This window comes from Chlamydotis macqueenii, chromosome 5, assembly GCF_036417535.1.
Source record: "Chlamydotis macqueenii isolate bChlMac1 chromosome 5, bChlMac1.mat, whole genome shotgun sequence".
Lineage (NCBI taxonomy): Eukaryota > Metazoa > Chordata > Aves > Otidiformes > Otididae > Chlamydotis > Chlamydotis macqueenii.
The window spans coordinates 13,451,476-13,470,185 of record NC_141560.1 but is presented as its reverse complement, the minus strand read 5'-3'; the positions used below and the strand labels follow the sequence as shown (position 1 = coordinate 13,470,185).

Sequence of the window (18,710 nt, the reverse complement as noted above, 5' to 3'; positions counted from 1 at the left end):
TTAAATGTACTTGAAACATTTTAATATTAAAATTTTTGGTGGGAAAAAAATAATGAAGTGAGACCATGTCTAGCTGTCTCAGTTAACTGAATTTATTTTATTTTACTACTTTCCATTCTCCTTGTTTCTACAGTAGTGAGGGTAGTCTAGTAATAAACTATCTAAATGCAAACTCTTACTCAGCTATTAAAGCAATAATAGAGTTCACTTTTTTATCAGTCACCAGTCCTATACTTTGAATTAGTAAGATAATTGTGTTTTGAGTTGCATCTGCTGCAAGAAGGAACCTAGTGAAATCTCTAAGTGCTTGTTCAGATGACAGCGTTGATATACACTTCTTAGCCCAATTCTAGATTATGAAGATGAATGTCATTTAAAATATGTTCTGTAGCACACTTTTAAACATTCCTGGAGTAAGTGTTCAACACATCTGAAAATGTGTTAGTTTTATCTAGCTTTACAGAATCCTGCTGAAAAATTATTTTCTGGGACACTTGATTTACAAATAAAGCTGACATGCCCAAAATGTCATCAGTCATCGTCTATGTAACAAACTGGATATCTATTTACATCCTTCATAATTGTATGAAAATAACTTCATTACTGCTTACAGGTTATACACTAAGCTAGACCTTAGATCGTAGTTTTTTTCCTGGACCTGTAGTTTTTCAACAGTTTAACTGCATGTTTAGATGGAAGGGTGCAAAGACAGTGATTCATTTTGTAATTCTCCTTTCAACAAATTTTACCTTCTACTAAAATTATTATATTTAGCTCACTATTTTAAGAAGTCACTAATTGAAACAACAATGAAACATTCTAAATCTCTCTGTAGTTGCTCTAGGAATGTATACATATCACATTACATGCCAATTCAAAATCAGATTTTTTTCACTCATGCAGTGGCTTGGAGAGTCTTAGGTGCACTGGCAACTCTAATGCTTGGCTGTTTATTGCTTTTCAGCCATTTGTTGCTTTTTTTCCTGGCTTTCTCTTGCCTCAGTTATATGAAGAGAAGAATGTAGCTGTGCATGTGAGTGACTTTTTATCCTTACTGCTGTTGGGTAGAGGTGCCCAAGGGGCAGTTTTAATTTTGCAGTCCTGCCCAAAGCTACATCTCATCCAAGTGGGGAATCTGAAGAAGCAGCAGCAGCAAATACATTTTTGTAATTTTTCCGTGGGGCTACTTCTGCCCTCTGGCCCATTGACTTTTGAAGAACATTTCATATTACAGTTCTGAGCCTGCTTTGCAAACTAGAAAAGACATGATTCTTTACTTTATTTATTAGAAATTACAGTATTTAGATATTGGTGAGACCAGAAAAGTAGTACAGTTCAGGGACCATACCATTCTTTTGAATCTATGCATGTTAGCAGATATGACACTCAACTTTCAGAGACAAATTCAGTTCTGCAGTTAAAGGAAAGAAAGAAAGAAAATTTTTTTTTTTTTTCTCCTTGAGATACACCAGGGAGTGATGTTATTCCAAAAAGGGAAAGCCTACACAAATCTGTGTAGCCATCTGAGCGTGCTTTGGAAGGGAGCAGCCTATGTACTAGTTGAAGCATAGTAATTCTTCATGCTTCCTGTAACTCAGTACTATCCCACATCATCCTTGAACAGGGCTGTTTCTTAAATGCCATCTTTGTAGTTAAATTAATCAAGAAGTTGGAAATGATTTCTTGCTATTGTTCATGTAGTAGGAGCTGTTGACAGAGGAAGTTGGTAATTACAGAAGAATGGCCCAACGTGGTTAAATGGAAGGGGAAGAGCTCTGTTATTTTAGTATGGATTTTATGTTGAAATTAACTTGAATTGATGAATTAAAAAAGTTTTAAATTTTGTTATGCGTGGTCCAGAAATTAATTTATTGTTCATTATTCTGGATTGGCTCTGCTGTAGTTCCTTTATGCATGCAAATTCAAAATATGTAAAACTTAATTCCTGATACTTGCTTCCAACCTCTTAATTTATCACAACTGAATAATTGTTCTTGGGTTCACTGTACAGTTAGTGACTGTCTGTTTGAACAGATACCCCTTCCTCTTGTTAAACATAAGTTCTGAGGGGGACACCAAGTTGGCCGGGAGCATTGATCTGCTTGAGGGAAGGAGGACTCTACAGAAGGATCTGGACAGGCTGGATCGATGGGCCAAGGCCAATTGTACAAGATTCAACAAGGCAAAGTGCTGGGCCCTGCCCTTGGATCACAACAACCCCATACAACGCCACAGGCTTGGGGAAGAGTGGCTGGAAAGCTGTCTGGTGGAAAAGGACCTGGAGGTGCTGGTAGACAGCCAACTGAACATGAGCCAGCAGTGTGCTCAGGTGGCCAAGAAGGCCAACAGCATTTTGGCTTGCATCAGGAACAGTGTGGCCAGCAGGAGTAAGGAAGTGATCATGCCCCTGTACTCGCACTGGTGAGGCTGCACCTCAAGTACTGCGTGCAGTTTTGGGCCCCTCAGTACAAGAAGAATGTTGAGGTGCTGGAGTGTGTCCAGAGAAGGGCAGTGAAGCTGGTGAAGGGTCTGGAGCACAAGTCTTATGAGGAGCAGCTGAGGGAACTGGGATTGTTTAGTCTGGAGAAGAGGAGGCTGAGGGGAGACCTCATTGCTCTCTACAACTACCTGAAAGGAGGTTGTAGGGAGGCAGATGTTGGTCTCTTTTCAAGTAACTAGTGATAGGATGAGAGGAAATGGACTCAAGTTGCACGAGGGGACATTTATATTGAACTTAGGAAAAAATTTTTCACTGAAATTTTTTTTTTCACTGAAAGGGTTATTAAGTATTGGAACAAGCTGCCCAGGGAAGTGGTTGAGTCACCATCCTGGAGGCATTTAAAAGACATGTAGATGTGGCACTTAGGGACATGGTTTAGTGGTGAACTTGGCAGTGTTAGGTTTACAGTTGGACTTGCTGATCTTAAAGGTCTTTTCCAATCTAAACAATTCTAAAAGTAAGGCTGCTATAATTTATTTTCTGCAGTCTAATTTGCTTGGAGGCAAGCACTTTATAAATAATCATAGAATGAGACGTGGTCAATTCCTAATTTATCGGTCCTCATATGCTAGTTGAGTTTTCGTGTCACTTTTGTTACTCTGTTTATGGTGCTGTGACTTTTTTTTTTCCTACGAATGAATACCTAGTTTGGATGGTTAGAAAGATAAAAGCCTTTCTTCTGTGTCCTATGAGCTGGGTGATAGTATAGCAGAGCCCTAAACAATCTTCTGTGGCTGATGTTTACTTTCTCTTGCTTTCTTTTGTGACTTACCAAGAGACTTTTTATTATCTTCAACCCGAAGTACTTTATTTTCAGGGGCTGTTTTCCTGAAAGCTTTCAGTCAGAAAATAGGATCTGGAAACATATCATCTATAATAAATCTCATCTGTTACTTTGTTGAGTTGCTAACAAGGTTTGTGAACTTCTGATCTTGAGGGCAGGGAGGTCTGGTTATATAACCTAAAATACTGGTTACAGTATTTTCACAACGTTGTTAAGCCATACAGGAAAGCAAGCAACTTCTAAAGCCTTTATTTCCAAATATTGTGAAGAATGTGAAAGAGCAATTGAATGACAACGTGCCTCAGAGAAAGTAAAAAGAACATTGCTTTTGTAAAGAAATCTCTACTAATTTTGTCGCTCGGCTGTTTGTACCTGCCATTTTGTCCTCATATATTAATCCTAGCAGATAACTCTCTAATCACCATACTTTCTATAATATGAACGGAAATGAAATGAAAACAGTTGATGGAAAAGAAATAGAAAGGCAGTGTTATAAATAGTGAAGTACAGAAGAGTAAGAACTAGTAGTGAAATATGAACCAGTTTGACACATTAAAGCCAGTTTTAATAAAATTGGAAAAAAGTGCAATTAAAGTGTTTGTGATACCTTAATGCCAGAAAGGCATTGAAGAAAATATTTGAAAATAACTGGCTAATTTCAAAGCTTTGAGTCTTGGCTGTTTATTTCTTTCAAATATTGGAGAATTCATTAGTTTATAATCGTAGATTTGAGGGAGATAATACAGTAATATCTGCCTTTTCCTAGCAGTTGCACATTTCATTGTTTTTGGGATTATTTGCAAAGGGAAAGGATGAACTGATTACTATCTATAACATAGAATGTTGCTTGAATGTATAGCAATAGGTAGTATTTTCAGAGTAGCAGGCTGAAATGCATGCTCTAAACTTTTTAACTGAGCAATTAAAATCACATCTGACATCACAAGATAAAAGTACTTAATCTAGAAATAACACTGAGTTTCTGTAAGATGTGAGTTTTGAAGTCAAGCAGCAACACTTAAAACAGTTGATCTCTTGGTAAAAATAATTGAATATAAATCTGTCCTTTCAGGCAGATGCGTGATAGCATCTAGTCTGTGCTACTTGTGTTGAAATGCCTATGAAGGAAGATATATATCTCAGACTGTGTATTTTTTATTGAACTGTTTCCCTGCTGAATAATTTATTATGTACTTTTTAAATTATAGCGTTGTGGCTTTTGCCTTCAGCCTTAGGCTGTTCTTGGATACAAATCTTTTTTTTCTGAGCTCGTATGTAGATGCCATTCAGAAGAATGAGTTTGGGATCCTCTTCTGTAAGAGTCTGTAATTCATGTCAATTTTTATCAGAGAAGGCATGATCAACAACTTCACTCACTTGAAATAGGAAGTTTTTAATGGTCCTAATTCCTAGGGTACTCTCCTGTCCTCTGGTTTGTACCAGGCCCTGAAGAAATTTTCTTTTGAGACTGAAGTCTGGTGGCTATATTGCCACATAGTTCTGTATTCCTTGCAGAATTGCCACGCACTGAACCAGCTGATTAGTGTCTATTTGTTTATTATTTACCTTGGTAATTTAAAGAACATGCTTCTGGGTTCAGGCGTCATGTTTGATGCTCTTTGAGGATGTGGGTTATTTCATCAGCTCTGCTGGTTATACCCGTGCAGGCTTTCAGGCTTATTGTTTCGTGCTGGTTTGAGCCAGCATGTCCAGCATATGGAAGAAAGAAAGAAAGACTAGAAAAAAATAATTTCCACACAAGTTATTCTTGAAGCACTTGACTATCTCAGTTGAAAGAAGAACTCTGAAATGCTCTTTGTCCTGGAGAATCTGTTAATCTGGCATATGAGTGTTTGGCAGAGAAAGGCAAGCTCACATGCAAAGGACTCATTCCTTTGCAATCCCCTTCCTCCTTTTTTTAATGACTCTATAGGCGGCTGCCTGTAGAGTGTGAGCACCAGCTACTGAGTAGATATTCATCTGAAGCTTTGGATGGAGTGTGTTGGAACTCTCCCTCTAGCCACATTTTCCCCTTATGATTAAGCAGTAGAAATGCCACATCACAGGAATGGGAAACTACTTGAGACACTCTCCAAGAACATGCAGACTTGGTGACTTTGTGATTATCCTTTGATGGGTTTTGAAGCCTCTTTCCTCGGTAATGAAATAGAGTAGATCCTTTATTTGTGGATGAAACACAGTTAACATGTCTGTCATGTCTACAGACAGAACAGTGTTTGTAACTTGGGACAGACACATTCTGTTACAGCTGTGCATTCACAGCTCCTACCTTTTCATGATTTATTTGTACAGAAGGTGCATAGCTTGTCCTTTAATTGCCTTGGTTTGGGTTCTACACACCCATTTCTGTTTCTTGATATGCAATTGCTCACCTTTGTATGACTTTCTGTGGGCATGGCTGCATCTCTTAAGTGATTGCTGAAGAGCTAACTGTAAATATCAAATGCTACTTCTTGCAAATAGCAAGTAGAGCTTCCCTTTTCCTGTGAAAGATGAATATTGAAACTTAAAACTCTGGAATTGTTCTGGGGATGCACTGCACAGTGTCCTCCTTGCAGCAGGGCACACCCATGTGTCAAAGTTACACTGAACTAAATTCAGCAGGTGTGAGACTTGAAGGAAAATCCCAGGTGGGTCACATGGAACTATACCTAGAATTGAATGCACCCAGATGAAGCTTGCAGATCATTGCCACTGCGCGCAGGACAGGGTCTGCCATCCTCTTCTGCTACCTTGTTTCATTTCTCTTTCCCTTAAGCCGTGAAGCCACAGCAGAAGTGGCAGCTCTCAGCATTATTTCAAAGCACATTTGTGGGCTCCAGTGAATTTGCACTGGACCGTATCTTGATGGAAGTCTGTCCTAACTCTTTTGTCTGAACTGACTGCTTGTATTGGGCCTTAACCATGGGGTTTGGTAGTAGAGGCTGCAGAGTTCCAGTGTGGGAGGAGGTTGTGAGCTGCCCCGTGCTGCTGCAGGTGGTTCCAGCTCACTCTGAAATGGATGAAAACAGCTTACTGTGGGCCAAAACTTCAGAGGAGCATGTGGTGCCTCAGTTCACCCATACTGAAGAAGAGGGGCAGCCACAAGGACGCATGTGAGGAAACATGAGGACGCATGTGAGAACACACAGAAGGCAATGGGAGGAGATGTAGGGGAAGAGATGTGCATTTGGAGAGAGCGAGCAGAGGAATAGTAAGAAGCAAAGAGCAGGGGATGAAAACAGTAAGGTGCAAGGAGAGGCAAGAAGAAACCTCTAGGCCGTGACCCCAGCCTTCTGTCATGACCATTGTCTCACAGAAGGGATGTGGAAGGCACTGAGTGTAACACCTAGTGAAAACAGGGGAAGCTGGGGTTGGCGGAGGAGAAGTAGGGGGAGAGGAGGAGAAGTGCTAGACTGAAGGGGGTCCCGTGGAGGGAAGATGTTTCCCTAAGTACTTGTTTAACTCTTGGTCTTTTTTCCTCAGTACCTGAATTTGTAATTAAAAGTTTATGTTAATTGGCAGTAAACTAATTTCCTCAGTCAAGACTGCCTTGCTGTACTAGTTTTGGCAGAGATGGAGTTAATTTCCTCTCAGTAGCTGGTGTGTTTTGGATTTTGTATGTGAAGAATGTTGATAAACACCCTGGTGATACCAGTTGTTGTTAATGAGACCGAGGACGCTGTCTGGCTTCCCTGCTCTCGCTAATGTGCAGGTGCAGGAAGCTGGGAGGGGTACAGGCAGAATAATTGACCCAAACCGGCCAAAGACAATATTCCATGCTATAAACATCATGCTCCGTATATAAGCGAGGGATGGCCGGGAGGGCAGCTTGATCTCTCTGGAGATCTCCCTCTTGCTCCTTTGCTTGGTTTCGTTTCCCTGATCAGTGCTCGGGATGGGCTGTATCGGTCATAGGGACATCAGGTGGTGAGAAATCATGCATTGTTCATTTTTTATATTTCAGTAGCCTTATATTCTGTTATTATTGTAGTTTTCCTTTGCTATTCTAGTAAGCTGTCTTTATCTCAACCCAGGAGTTTTCCTTTCTTCCCAATTCTCTCCATCTCACTGGAGAGGGCGTGGGAGAACAAGAAACTGTGCGGTGACCAGGGCTAAACCACAATACTTGCCCACGTGGCTCTGATTCCAGAAGGCATTGCAGCACTGCCATTATCTGATCAAAAAGAGATGATGGAAAGCGCAAGAGTGGACAGAAACGTGGTATTCAGTAACTTGTCCCGTGTGCGTGGTCAGTGGTCTCATCCACGAGAGTCAATCGTTTGTTCTGTTTCACATAATGGAGGGAAATGTGCAGCTTTAGGCACGCGCTTTTTCCATTTATACAGCTTTTTTTTTTAATCAAGCAGGAACTCAGAAGTGCTGTTGAACTTGCTTTACTTCATCCTTCTTGTGAAAATTGAGTTTTCATTCTTAATCACTAAAACATGACAGAAAAAATATCTGAAGCATGTACCACCTGTTTTTCCTTTCATCTTGATTCATTCATTAGCTTCCTCATCTTAAAAGCCCTCCAAGACACAATTAACCCTTTTTTAATACTCTGAAGCTTGAAATGATCATTAAAGCTCATTAAAGCAGAGAAACTTACTTTCAAAAGCAGCTAGATATTAAAATTTTCTTGATTTCTTTTCTTGTGGATAGGGTAGAGTACATAGGGTATGGCCATCACAGTTCCAGTCTTAACTGACTATTCAAGTAATTAATGGTAATTGGTTACTTTGCATTGCAGAACTGCACTCCGTGCTAGAAGATACTTTGATGAAGTAATTTTCTATAATGAAATGTTGTCTTCTGAGTATGGACAATATAATAATGATATTGTCAGCGAGTCCTTTTTGTCCGGTAAGAAGAAAATATAATTGAAGATAAAAATACATTACCAAAAGTCTTGGGTTTTTTTCTCCCTCTTTACATTCTCCTGTATTGTGAATTGTGCTGTTGCCACATCTACTTATGTTTTCTGATTTACCGAGTTGTTTTTGGTTTTAACGTCCTTTAAAATGCTCAGACATGCAGTCAATTTTATTTTGATGCTAACTTCAGTTTTCTCTTTTGTTGACATACATGAAGGTTGAATTTGTTCTCACTTTAAAAAAGAATATTTTTAAAAAAAATTCTGCTAATTGCCTAGTCTGTTCCCAGCATTATATAAACAATCAGAATGGAGAAATTGATTAGAATAGACAAAATTCGGAATAACCTTCTCAGCTCATCAGCAGTGTGTTTTTGCAGGATGAAAATGACTAATTGCAGAGAAGTACCATGAAGGAAAACAGTGACTTTAAAGCAATAAGCTGCCTTGGGTTTACTGAAATTGCAATAAAACGATCATGAAGCACTGTCAAAGTGTTGTTTTATTTGTACTACTAATATTAGAAGTAATAAAATGTGGGATTTACTGGTATGGTTATAGCATTTGTTATCCATTATATTAGACAATTCAAGAGATATTATATTGTATCGTACAATCATAAGATATTTTATAATCTAGCCTTTACTGAAGCAGAATATTCGTAGGGAAAATAGTTTTGATATTTAGCCTTCTTTCACAGAAGTGAGCATACTGAATGTTTGTATGGGTCATTTGTTGCAAAACTTCTGATTTTATCTTAAAACTATGACAAAAAGGCACCATGAAATGTATGTGCTTTTCATTACTGTGAACTGTATTTGGTAACTGAAATTGTAATTCAGACTAGTTCTGTTTTCTGAAATATATTATTTGGAAACAATTGCCTTTCTGTTTAATAATTATTTTTAAATGTTCTGAAAATATTAGTTGTAATATAGTTTAACAAGTTGATAACTAGCAAAATAGGATTTTCAGAGGTGCTCAGCATCAACCTAATTCTGTCCAGAAGAAACTGAAAAATGAGAGGAACTTAGACCAGTCCTTAGAAATCTCCACGTAGCTGCATGATTATATTCTTATCTGCCTCCTCAGTGACGTTAAAGTAAAATTCTACTTAAAATTACAAACTGCGCGAGAAATACGATAATAGCCTATCTATAGGCAGATGTGAAAGCTGTAATCTTCTAGGATTCCTCTTATTTGATGGACAGCAAGAAATGACAGAGACAAAAATGTGGAAGAAAAATTATTTAAAGGGAAAATATATTTGGATACATCTCTGCACAGAGATAGGACAGCATTATGAATGAGAATGTATAACATGAATTGCCATTGAGAGCAATGTAGACATTTCAAGAAATAATACAAGTAATAAAAATATATTACTGATTTGTGCCTTGTTAATAAAATGCCCTAATCCTAATCAACCATGCAATTATTTCAAATGGACTTTTAGAGCTTAGCAGATAGGGTTTTGAAATGAAAAGCTTTCTCAGCCATGATGATTTGCTGTAGCTACTTATCAGTAAGTACATTGAAAAAAAACCATTGTGATTCTTTATAAAGTTGTCCTTGTCCTTCTCTTTAAGGTATGGGATGCTGTAGATACAGGCTGCTGTTTAAAAACATACTCCTGTCACTCCTGTGCTGTTCGAGCTGCTCGGTGGTCATCTTGTGGAAGAAGGATCCTCAGTGGGGGCTTTGATTCCATGCTGCATTTAACAGATGTAGAAACAGGTAAGGGTGCATTATAGCCCTGTCTTTATTGAGTACAGATAACTTTGGATCTTGTTAGCCTTATTGAATACTGGGACCTTTGTCAGCAACATGGACAGTGGGATAGAGTGCACCCTCAGCAAGTTTGCCGACAACACCAAGCTGTGTGGTGCCGTCGACATACTGGAGGGGAGGGGTGCCATCCAGAGGGACCTTGACAGGCTGGAGAGGTGGGCCCGTGCAAACCTCATGAATTCAACAAGGCCACGTGCAAGGTCCTGCACATGGATTGGGGCAATCCCAAGTACAAATAACAGGCTGGGTGGAGAATGGATTGAGAGCAGCCCTGAGGAGGACTTGGGTGTGCTAGTGGGTGAGAAGCTCAACATGAGCTGGCAATGTGCGCTTGCAGCCCAGAAAGCCAACCACATCCTGGGCTGCATCAAGAGGAGTGTGGCCAGCAGGTCGAGGGAGGTGATTCTCCCCCTCTACTCTGCCCTCGTGAGACCCCATCTGAAGCACTACATCCAGTTCTGGAGCCCCCAACATAAGAAGGACATGGATGTGCTGGAGTGAGTCCAGAGGAGGGCCACAAAGATGATCAGAGGGCTGGAGCACCTCCCCTATGAGGACAGGCTGAGAGCTGGGGCTGTTCAGCCTGGAGAAGAGAAGGCTCCAGGGAGACCTGATAGCGGCCTTCCAGTACCTAAAGGGGGCCTACAAGGAAGATGGAGAGGGACTTTGATGGAGAGGGCATGTAGTGATAGGACAAGGGATAATGACTTTAAACTGGGAGGGGGTAGATTTAGATTAGACTAAAGGAAGAAATTCTTCACTGTGAGGGTGATGAGGCACTAGAACAGGTTTCCCAGAGAAGTTGTGGATGCCCCTTTCCTAGAAGTGTTCAAGGCCAGGTTGGATGGGACTTTGAGCAGCCCTGATCTAGTGGAAGGTGCCCCTGCCCATGGGAGGTGGGGTTGGAACGAGGTGATCTTTAAAGTCCCTTCCAACCCAAACCATTCTATGAGTCTTTCTTCTAAAAATATAGGTAAAATCTGTAAATCAAAGTTAGAATTCTTGAAACGTGTCATCACTGAAAAAAAAAAACCTCAGCAATTAAGGGTAGTTGGTGATATTTAAGAAAACGGAAATATCTTTAACTTCATGATCACATGTAATTTCTCTTGTCAGATACTGCACAGACGAATAAAATGAAATGTGTATTTTTTATGCTCTGTCATGTTCATTCATTAAAGCGTTTGAAGAGCCTCTTAAGGCTGACTTTAGTAACATTTATACATATGGTTAATTTAAACATAGGCTTGTATCTCAGTCTCATTTGGGGTGGCTTTAAATTTGTGCTTAAAGTTAATCCGGTGATTTCTTTTTTTTTTCTGAATAGGACCTTAATTAAATATAGAAACTTGTATTCTGATGTGAAACCTTGAGATTGAACCTGTGTTACTTTGCAGTTCTGAATTTGATTTGGGGTTTAATTATTGTGACCTTAACAACTAATTTCCTGGGTGCTCTCTCTCCTCATGTCTCCTACACAAACTGAAGTGCTTCTATCAGCTGTATTTCTTCTCTCCTTTATGTATGTTATCAGCATTCATACGGCAGCATGCATTGGGACTGTACATAATAGGACACCTCTGTGTGTGTATCAGTGAAGGATTAGGACTAAAATAGTGCCTTGTTGACTGAAGGGATGCAATTTTATTTTTTCCACTTACTTTATTTTTAAATGTTTAACTTATGCAAAGACGCAATTCTGCAAAGGCTACAAAAGAAATCCTTACAAAAATTACAAGCAGTTCTTGCGTACGAGGGTTTTCTCGTGTGTAAGAGTAGGAAGTACATTGTATGTGACTATCTGGAGAGCAGAAGTCCTATTCAGATGAACTGGGAAAGTGGCCAAGGAAATTTGTGAATATTATTCACATGAAAATAAGATTCTTTTCCATGCTTTAAGAATTTATTTTTCCCAACATTTGTCTTACCAGAAGTATTTAAATTCAGTGATGGCTGGAAGGGAGCTGTTGTAGTTTGGGAATGTAAAGCATGTGACACAGTTACAGAATATTGACGTTCCGAGAATATTCAAGTTTTGTAATGGGGAAAAGAGCTTTGCATATCTGATGTAGTAGTATATGAAGTTAATATACCAAGTCATTAATTTGTCAGATTTCTTGTCTTTTTTTTTTAGTTTTAGTCTCATTGCAGCAACCTTTTAATTTCTAGTCTCATCTATAACTGAATTTACTAATCCAAGTGGATTTAATTTTTACTTTAGTGCTTACAAATTCTAAACAGAATGACTACCTTCTTAATGGGATTTACAGCAGTAGAATAGATTCTATGTGCCTGAGTCATTTGAAGGGACTACTGTGTGGAAAATCTCATTTTATAAAATCATAGAACAAATTCCAAAGATATGTAATTTTAGTCATATACTTCAGTTTCTAATGTCTCTTTGAGAAAACTATCCAGTAATGGGATAGTAGTCTGGATTAAATTGATTGTAGTGGTTCATTTGAAAGAAGGTATTTCTAGTGTTTTAGGCAATGACAACAGTAACAAATCATATTTCCCAAATTTCAAAATGGATAAAGTTATAAATAATTCTTTCCTTACTGACTTGTGAGTTTTGTATTTCTAACTACTTATACTGTATGTGTAAAGGCAAAATGAGTGCTTATAATACTTGAAAATTCCAGATACTCATTATTGCCTTTTTTTTCAAGGACACAGGATTCCTTGTAACTCCTGTGAACTGCAGTTGTAATGTTGATATTTAGACCTGACTTTCAGTGATACAAACCTCATTTGGAAAAGTATGATATGAGCGATCATAATTTTACTCTGATTTCCTATACATGCAGGCCAGTTTCTCATTTCCTTCCCTGTTGTAAAGTTACTCCTTTTTTTTTTTTCCATACATGTCAGTCATTTCTTTTCAGAGAAAGAGGGCAAGCAGTTTGCCACTGGAATCCAAATCATTTTGATATAAAAAGCCTCATTTCCATTTGAAAAACACTAAGGCAGCTATAAGATTTTGATTTACATTAGTTCACTGAATCATTCATTCTTCCTCACTCTTCATCAGCGCTGAGATGATTTCTTCTTTGATTAACTCCAGATAGATGTTAGAACGGTTCCTTCACAGAGGACTTTTAGATACTTTTTTGGACTTGAGTCTTAATTCTTTTCCATTGCTAGACTGAACTAACTACCAGTGTGTTTAAATGCAGTAAATGCATGCTGGTGGGATTTTATAAATAATAATGCTGGTTTTAAGGCTCTGTGCTCTTGTCTCTTCTGTATGTTGTTCTGGTTCAACATTTTTCTAATCATGTTTTTAAAGTCTAATCTTTCTTGTCTTTGTTTTCAGTATAGATATTATACATTACATCTGTGTTATAAAAATTGCTACATGTCCTTCACCAAAAGAAACCTAACAGTCTGAAGAGAATTACTTTTAAAAGTTTAGGAAACGTTACAAATAGAGCTGAGTACATGTGTAGTATTGAGCTACTCAATGGGAATTTTTTTATAATTTTGTGTTGTTTTTCTGTTAGGAACATAGTTTCTGCCCTATTAAATAAAAATTACAGTCTAGCTAATTGTTTGTTCTGGGTATGATGACAGCTAGTTACGAGATTCTTCAAAGGAAAGTGCAAGCATTGTTATAACAAGCAGTACTAGAACAAATTCTCCAGGAAATTTTATTTCTAAGCTTGGACTTTGGTTATCCCTTATCCTAGGATATTGCATTTTCTGGAGTTATTTCCTTTTTTTTTTACTCTTTGTGATCTGGACAACATCAGAATAGAAGCAAACACTGAAATCTCATTAATCACAAAGCAGATTTTTTGTTGTTGTTGGCAGAGAAATCCTGATGCAAGAGTAGAAGACAAATAATGAAATCTTATCCTACATTTTTACACCATCAAGCCTCTTCCCCTCATCAAGTGTATTTAATGAAAGTTCTTATATATAAGGAGATGCAAGATGCTGCAAGCAGGAAAAATGGGCTGATAAGAACCTCAAGAAGTTCAACAAGGACAAATGCAAAGTCCTGCATCTGGAGTGGAGTAATCCTATGCAACAGAACAGGCTGGTGCTCAACTGTCTAGAAAGCAGCTTTTCAGAAAAAACAGCTGGGGGTCCTGGTGCTGAATATGAGTCAGCAGTGTTCTCTTGCAGCAAAGAAGGTCAACTTGATCCCAGGGCAGATGAGCCAGTGTTTACCTAGTACAGAGAGAAGATGATGCCAGGCTTTTCTGAGAGATGCGCAGTGAAAGGACGAGATGCAAAGGACAAATGTAGGAATGCAGGGAACTTTTTGGCTCAACTGAAGGGTGCTAAACATTAAAACAGACTGTCCAGAGACACTGTGGAGTCTCTATACTTGGAGATACTCAGAACTTCAGTGGACAGACCTCTAAGTAACCTGCTGCAGCTGGACCTACTTTGAGTAGGGGTTTGGACTAGATGACCCCTGCAGGTCCAACCTACATGATTTGTTGATGCTATGATGAAGAACAGGGAAAGAGAAGAATTCAAATTATTGAGCTACAAAGAGTTCACTTCTCCTTGTTTGGTGAAAATAGATGCTGTTGTCTTCTTTTTCTAAATTATTTTTTTTATAGATTGTCATCTTAAATGGTCATCTGTTGTCCTAACACCAGGATGTCAAGCTAAAACTCTCCACAAATACAGTCTTCTTGAAAACTGTTGTGTGTATTGAGAGTATGAGTCTGATCCAAAATATGCATAAAAGGTTCAAGGAACTCGAGATTCTTCATGCGTCGTTCACGTGAGTGGTTCTGTGGCTACAGTTTGCATGAGGCAAGTTCAGTACTGCAGTATGGGGTTTTATAAATACTAGTAGATCCAAAAACTGCAGCTGAGCTGTCTGTAAAAATTACTGGTTAATATTTTTTTATTGCCTTATTTTATATACATTATTTCTTTATAAAAAATAAAGCTTTTTGAAAGGTTTCACAAATGTGATAATAATACAGTGGTCTGAAACAGTGATACTCCGTCATGTTATTCATCTCTACTAACATCAAACTGTCAGTCATTTTCTACTAGTCATAGTAAGAGACACTTCGTTATTTACCAAGTAGTAAGTAGTGCTATATTCAGAAAGCGCTGAAAAAAAATTGCCTTTAAAACAATTCTAGGTCAAGTACATTTGACATTTAACTTCTGTTACGTCCAGATGTAATGGAGATGCTCTACCAACTTCAGAAGGGTAATGGTATTTTTAAAATTTATTTATAACTATTTTATTTTTGGAATATATGTTTTATTCATCAGCGCATTTTCCATTAGTCACAAATGAGTTGGTACAATAACATAGGCAGAACACTGGCTGGGTTGATACTATTTGCATATTGTAGATACTTTTCATTTCTTTAATATTTTGAGAGAGGGAATGTTCCAAGAAATTTTGGCACGTTTTCTATGTTGCCAAATGCTGCAGTTGTATTTTAGTTCGTGGACTGAGCTTGATTTCAAATATAACTTCCTCAGAGTTATAATGGGGAATTTAAATTCCCCATTATTTTGGAAGATTTCACATTATCATGGCCAGGATACTGAAATTATGCTGTTGGTTTTGAAGGAAAATTTAGATTATATATAGTGTGGTCACTTACAGTTGGTTTGTTTTTTAAAAAATTGTTTTATTTTACATTATTTTGAGAGTTTCTTAATGGAATGTTTTGTACCTCCAAAAGGATGGTCCAAATTTGCTTTTCTATATATATATTTTTTTTATATTGTAATTTGGTGGTCCTATAGATATAACATTATTGTTGTTAGTATGATTATATTTATTCACATAGGAGTTTTAGTGCTCATACATAAATATTGCCCCGGGAGAGCTGTGAGTTTCTTCTATTCCTCACCTTCTCTCCCAGCACTATGTAGCTAGTATGTTGTTTTAATATGCATGAAGGTTTTATATGACACCTCAGAAAAAAGCCGAGTTGATTGATTTTTTTTTTTTTATTTTATTTTTTTTTCTTTAGAATGCATACAGACATCTTTGCTGTGAGGTCAGAGGTTCTCCCCAAAATTCAGATTTTAGGTAGTATGTTGAACATTGTTCAGTGGTCACTCTCCAGCTAGGAGGTAACAGCGTTTTACTTTTTATACTCACTAATGTAAAGTCTTTGCAATAAGAAGAGAGAAGAATGTTTATTTTGGGGTCATTTTCAAGGGTAAAAGATAAAATTATTTAATATTTCAAGCACCTTTGCATGCCAGAAACTTGTGACTATGGAGAGGAAAAAATTAGGAAACACATGTAGTCAGTATAACTTTAGTTCTTGGAAACATAATAAAGCAATTTGTAAGCAGGCCAAGATGCAATGGATAAGTAACAGCCAACATCGATTTGTTAAGAACAAATTATGTCTGATCAATCTAATATTCTTCCCACTATTGTGCACGAGGGAGATTGTGACTGTAATGAGATTTTTTAAAAGATATATTGCCTTGTGTCATTTTGTAAACACAGTAGGGAAATTTGTTCTGCTTAGCAAGATTACTCTCATGTCCTTGCAAGTCTTAGGCTTCACTTTTTTTTTACAGATCAGTGTAAGGAAGTGAATGTTTTTGGATTATGCAGGTAGGGGTGTGAACATGAGGACCACTAAACACAGTTACAGAAGCATCCTGTGCTCAATAACTGCTGGTGTTCTGTGAAAAATTCACCATGTTAAATATCTGATTTCATAGTTGAGCAATTTCACAGTAGGCTCCAGCATAAAGGAGCAGAAACATATGTTCAAGATCTTTTTAAAGACTTTTTTCATACTGTGTATGTTACTGGTGAGCCTTTAATGAATGAAGAATTGAATTAAAGCACTTTTAAGAATATAAAACACACTGCAAAGATGTAGTAGATATTGTTACTGAAATTATGAAAATTAAAGATTGAGAGAAACATTTGCTTTCTGCTTTGGAATAACAGCCTCTCATACGGGAAAATGATATGTGGTATGAATTTTCCCTCAATTAGACAAATAGATTTTTCAGAAGATATAATTTTCTGCAGCCTATGAGTTGGTTGAATCTTTGTTATACTGCCTTTAGAAACTAAAATGCAATAAATTTATACACAATAAAGGTATATGCAAGCTTGCTGATTTACACCCGTCGTACTCTATTAGGGATAAGGGAGTCTTCTGCTCGCAGGACATCTTTTGCAATATATGAAATAAGGCCCAAAAAGTTGAATGTGTTTAGTGTTAATAAACAGAGAAATTGTAAACAAAAATATACATAACTGTAAATACTGACTGATGGAAAGGTGGAGCAGAATCTCCAGCAAGCACTGAAGCTGAATTTGCTGAGCCATGGGACTAGATTCTGTCACAGCATGGTTACAGCATGGGAAGCAACAAATTCTGCTCATAGTAGTAAAACACACTAAATAAAGTTTGCATGGAAAGGGGCTAAGAGTTGAGTTCATTGTTTTAATGTAGTGAGGTTCTGAAAGATTTACAGTGATAGTGGTTTCATAACTGTGCAGAGAATGTGCCTCAGCACTTCAGCCCTGCAGTACTAATATCTAAAAACGAAGGGTTTATGGGATAAATTCATATAAATGGTAGGAAAGTTCATTTTTTGGGGGGGTTCAGGTATGTTTCTATGACAGGCAGTACAGCTTAGATTCTGTATACTGTGCATGAATCTCAGTTCTAGCAATAGGAGAGTTTCCTTTTGGTACTGTCGTGATCCTCCCCTTTTGAGTACGTTACCTCCTGCTGCTTTGCTCTACCACATTCCAGCCTTTTTCTCATTTTTCTCATTTTCTGTGACATGGCTGTAGAATGAAATTCATGTACACATCCAAAAACGCCAGACTTTTCAGAGCACTGTTTAGTGAGTTTCCAAAAAGAGACAATTGATTGAATTTCACTTTGAGGGGTGAGAGAATGAGAGAGAGAGAGAGATGTATTTCAAAGTATTAATTGGAGAGCCTGAGCTCCTAAGATTAATGTATTGTGATTGTTCCTCAGACCAGTCAAAAAGCTAGCATGGTTAATATCTGCATCAAACAGTAAGCTAACAGCTTAAAATGGGGAAAAGAAGGAGGTTAGAGTATGGAGATGAATAAGACGCTCAGATTGTGTGCATTAATTTTATTTATTGTTACACTGTAATGTAGAATTCATAGCACTGAGATCATTACAATGTAATGCTATTAGTGACTGTCACTGAGAGCTTTTGGATAAATATCAGCGTCTAGAAGACAGGAAAAGGGCAAGACCAGTGCACACTACTCTTTAAAACAGGAGTAGATGGAGCGTGGAATTAGAGAATTTTAGGTTCTGAAGAAAATATTGAGGAAATGATTGAATTACTTGGAAGTAGTTGGGGATGAGATTGAAAGACGGACTAATTAATAACAGATTATGTTAAATCAGTCTTCTTTCTGTGGAAAAGGTAACAGATCTTGTAGTTAGTAGATTAAATGCATCTTGAATTTAGTGCACATCTTTTTTGGTTGTATCTTACCTGATTTTCTCATATTTTAGGCTAGAGAGCACAATGGCAAGAAAAATGTGTAGAAAAATCAGTTTTCAGAAGTCTTGTGCAGGTAAAAATGTATTTTTGTAAAGCCAGTTAAACAATTAATGTTTGTTGGGAGGCTAGATGATGAGTTCCACTGGATCACTTATGTATATGCCTAACGCCATTTGGTCAACACACTTTATGGAGAATAGTGACCGTGCGATGCATCCCATATAAAGCTATTTGACAGGATTAGCACAGGTAAGCTGCAGTTTTGCTAATTTCTGGCTGCA

At 37.7% G+C, this 18,710-nt stretch overlaps 1 protein-coding gene across 2 annotated transcripts in view; it reads left to right on the top strand.

The window, feature by feature from the left end:
• WDR25 (WD repeat domain 25) overlaps positions 1–18,710 on the top strand; it is a 71,845-nt gene that overhangs the window by 30,700 nt on the left and 22,435 nt on the right. For both annotated transcript variants that reach the window (XM_086749950.1, XM_086749951.1), the window contains exon 3: positions 9,750–9,897. In XM_086749950.1, coding sequence (XP_086606076.1) covers positions 9,750–9,897 — 148 coding nt within the window. The remainder of the gene's footprint in view (positions 1–9,749; positions 9,898–18,710) is intronic.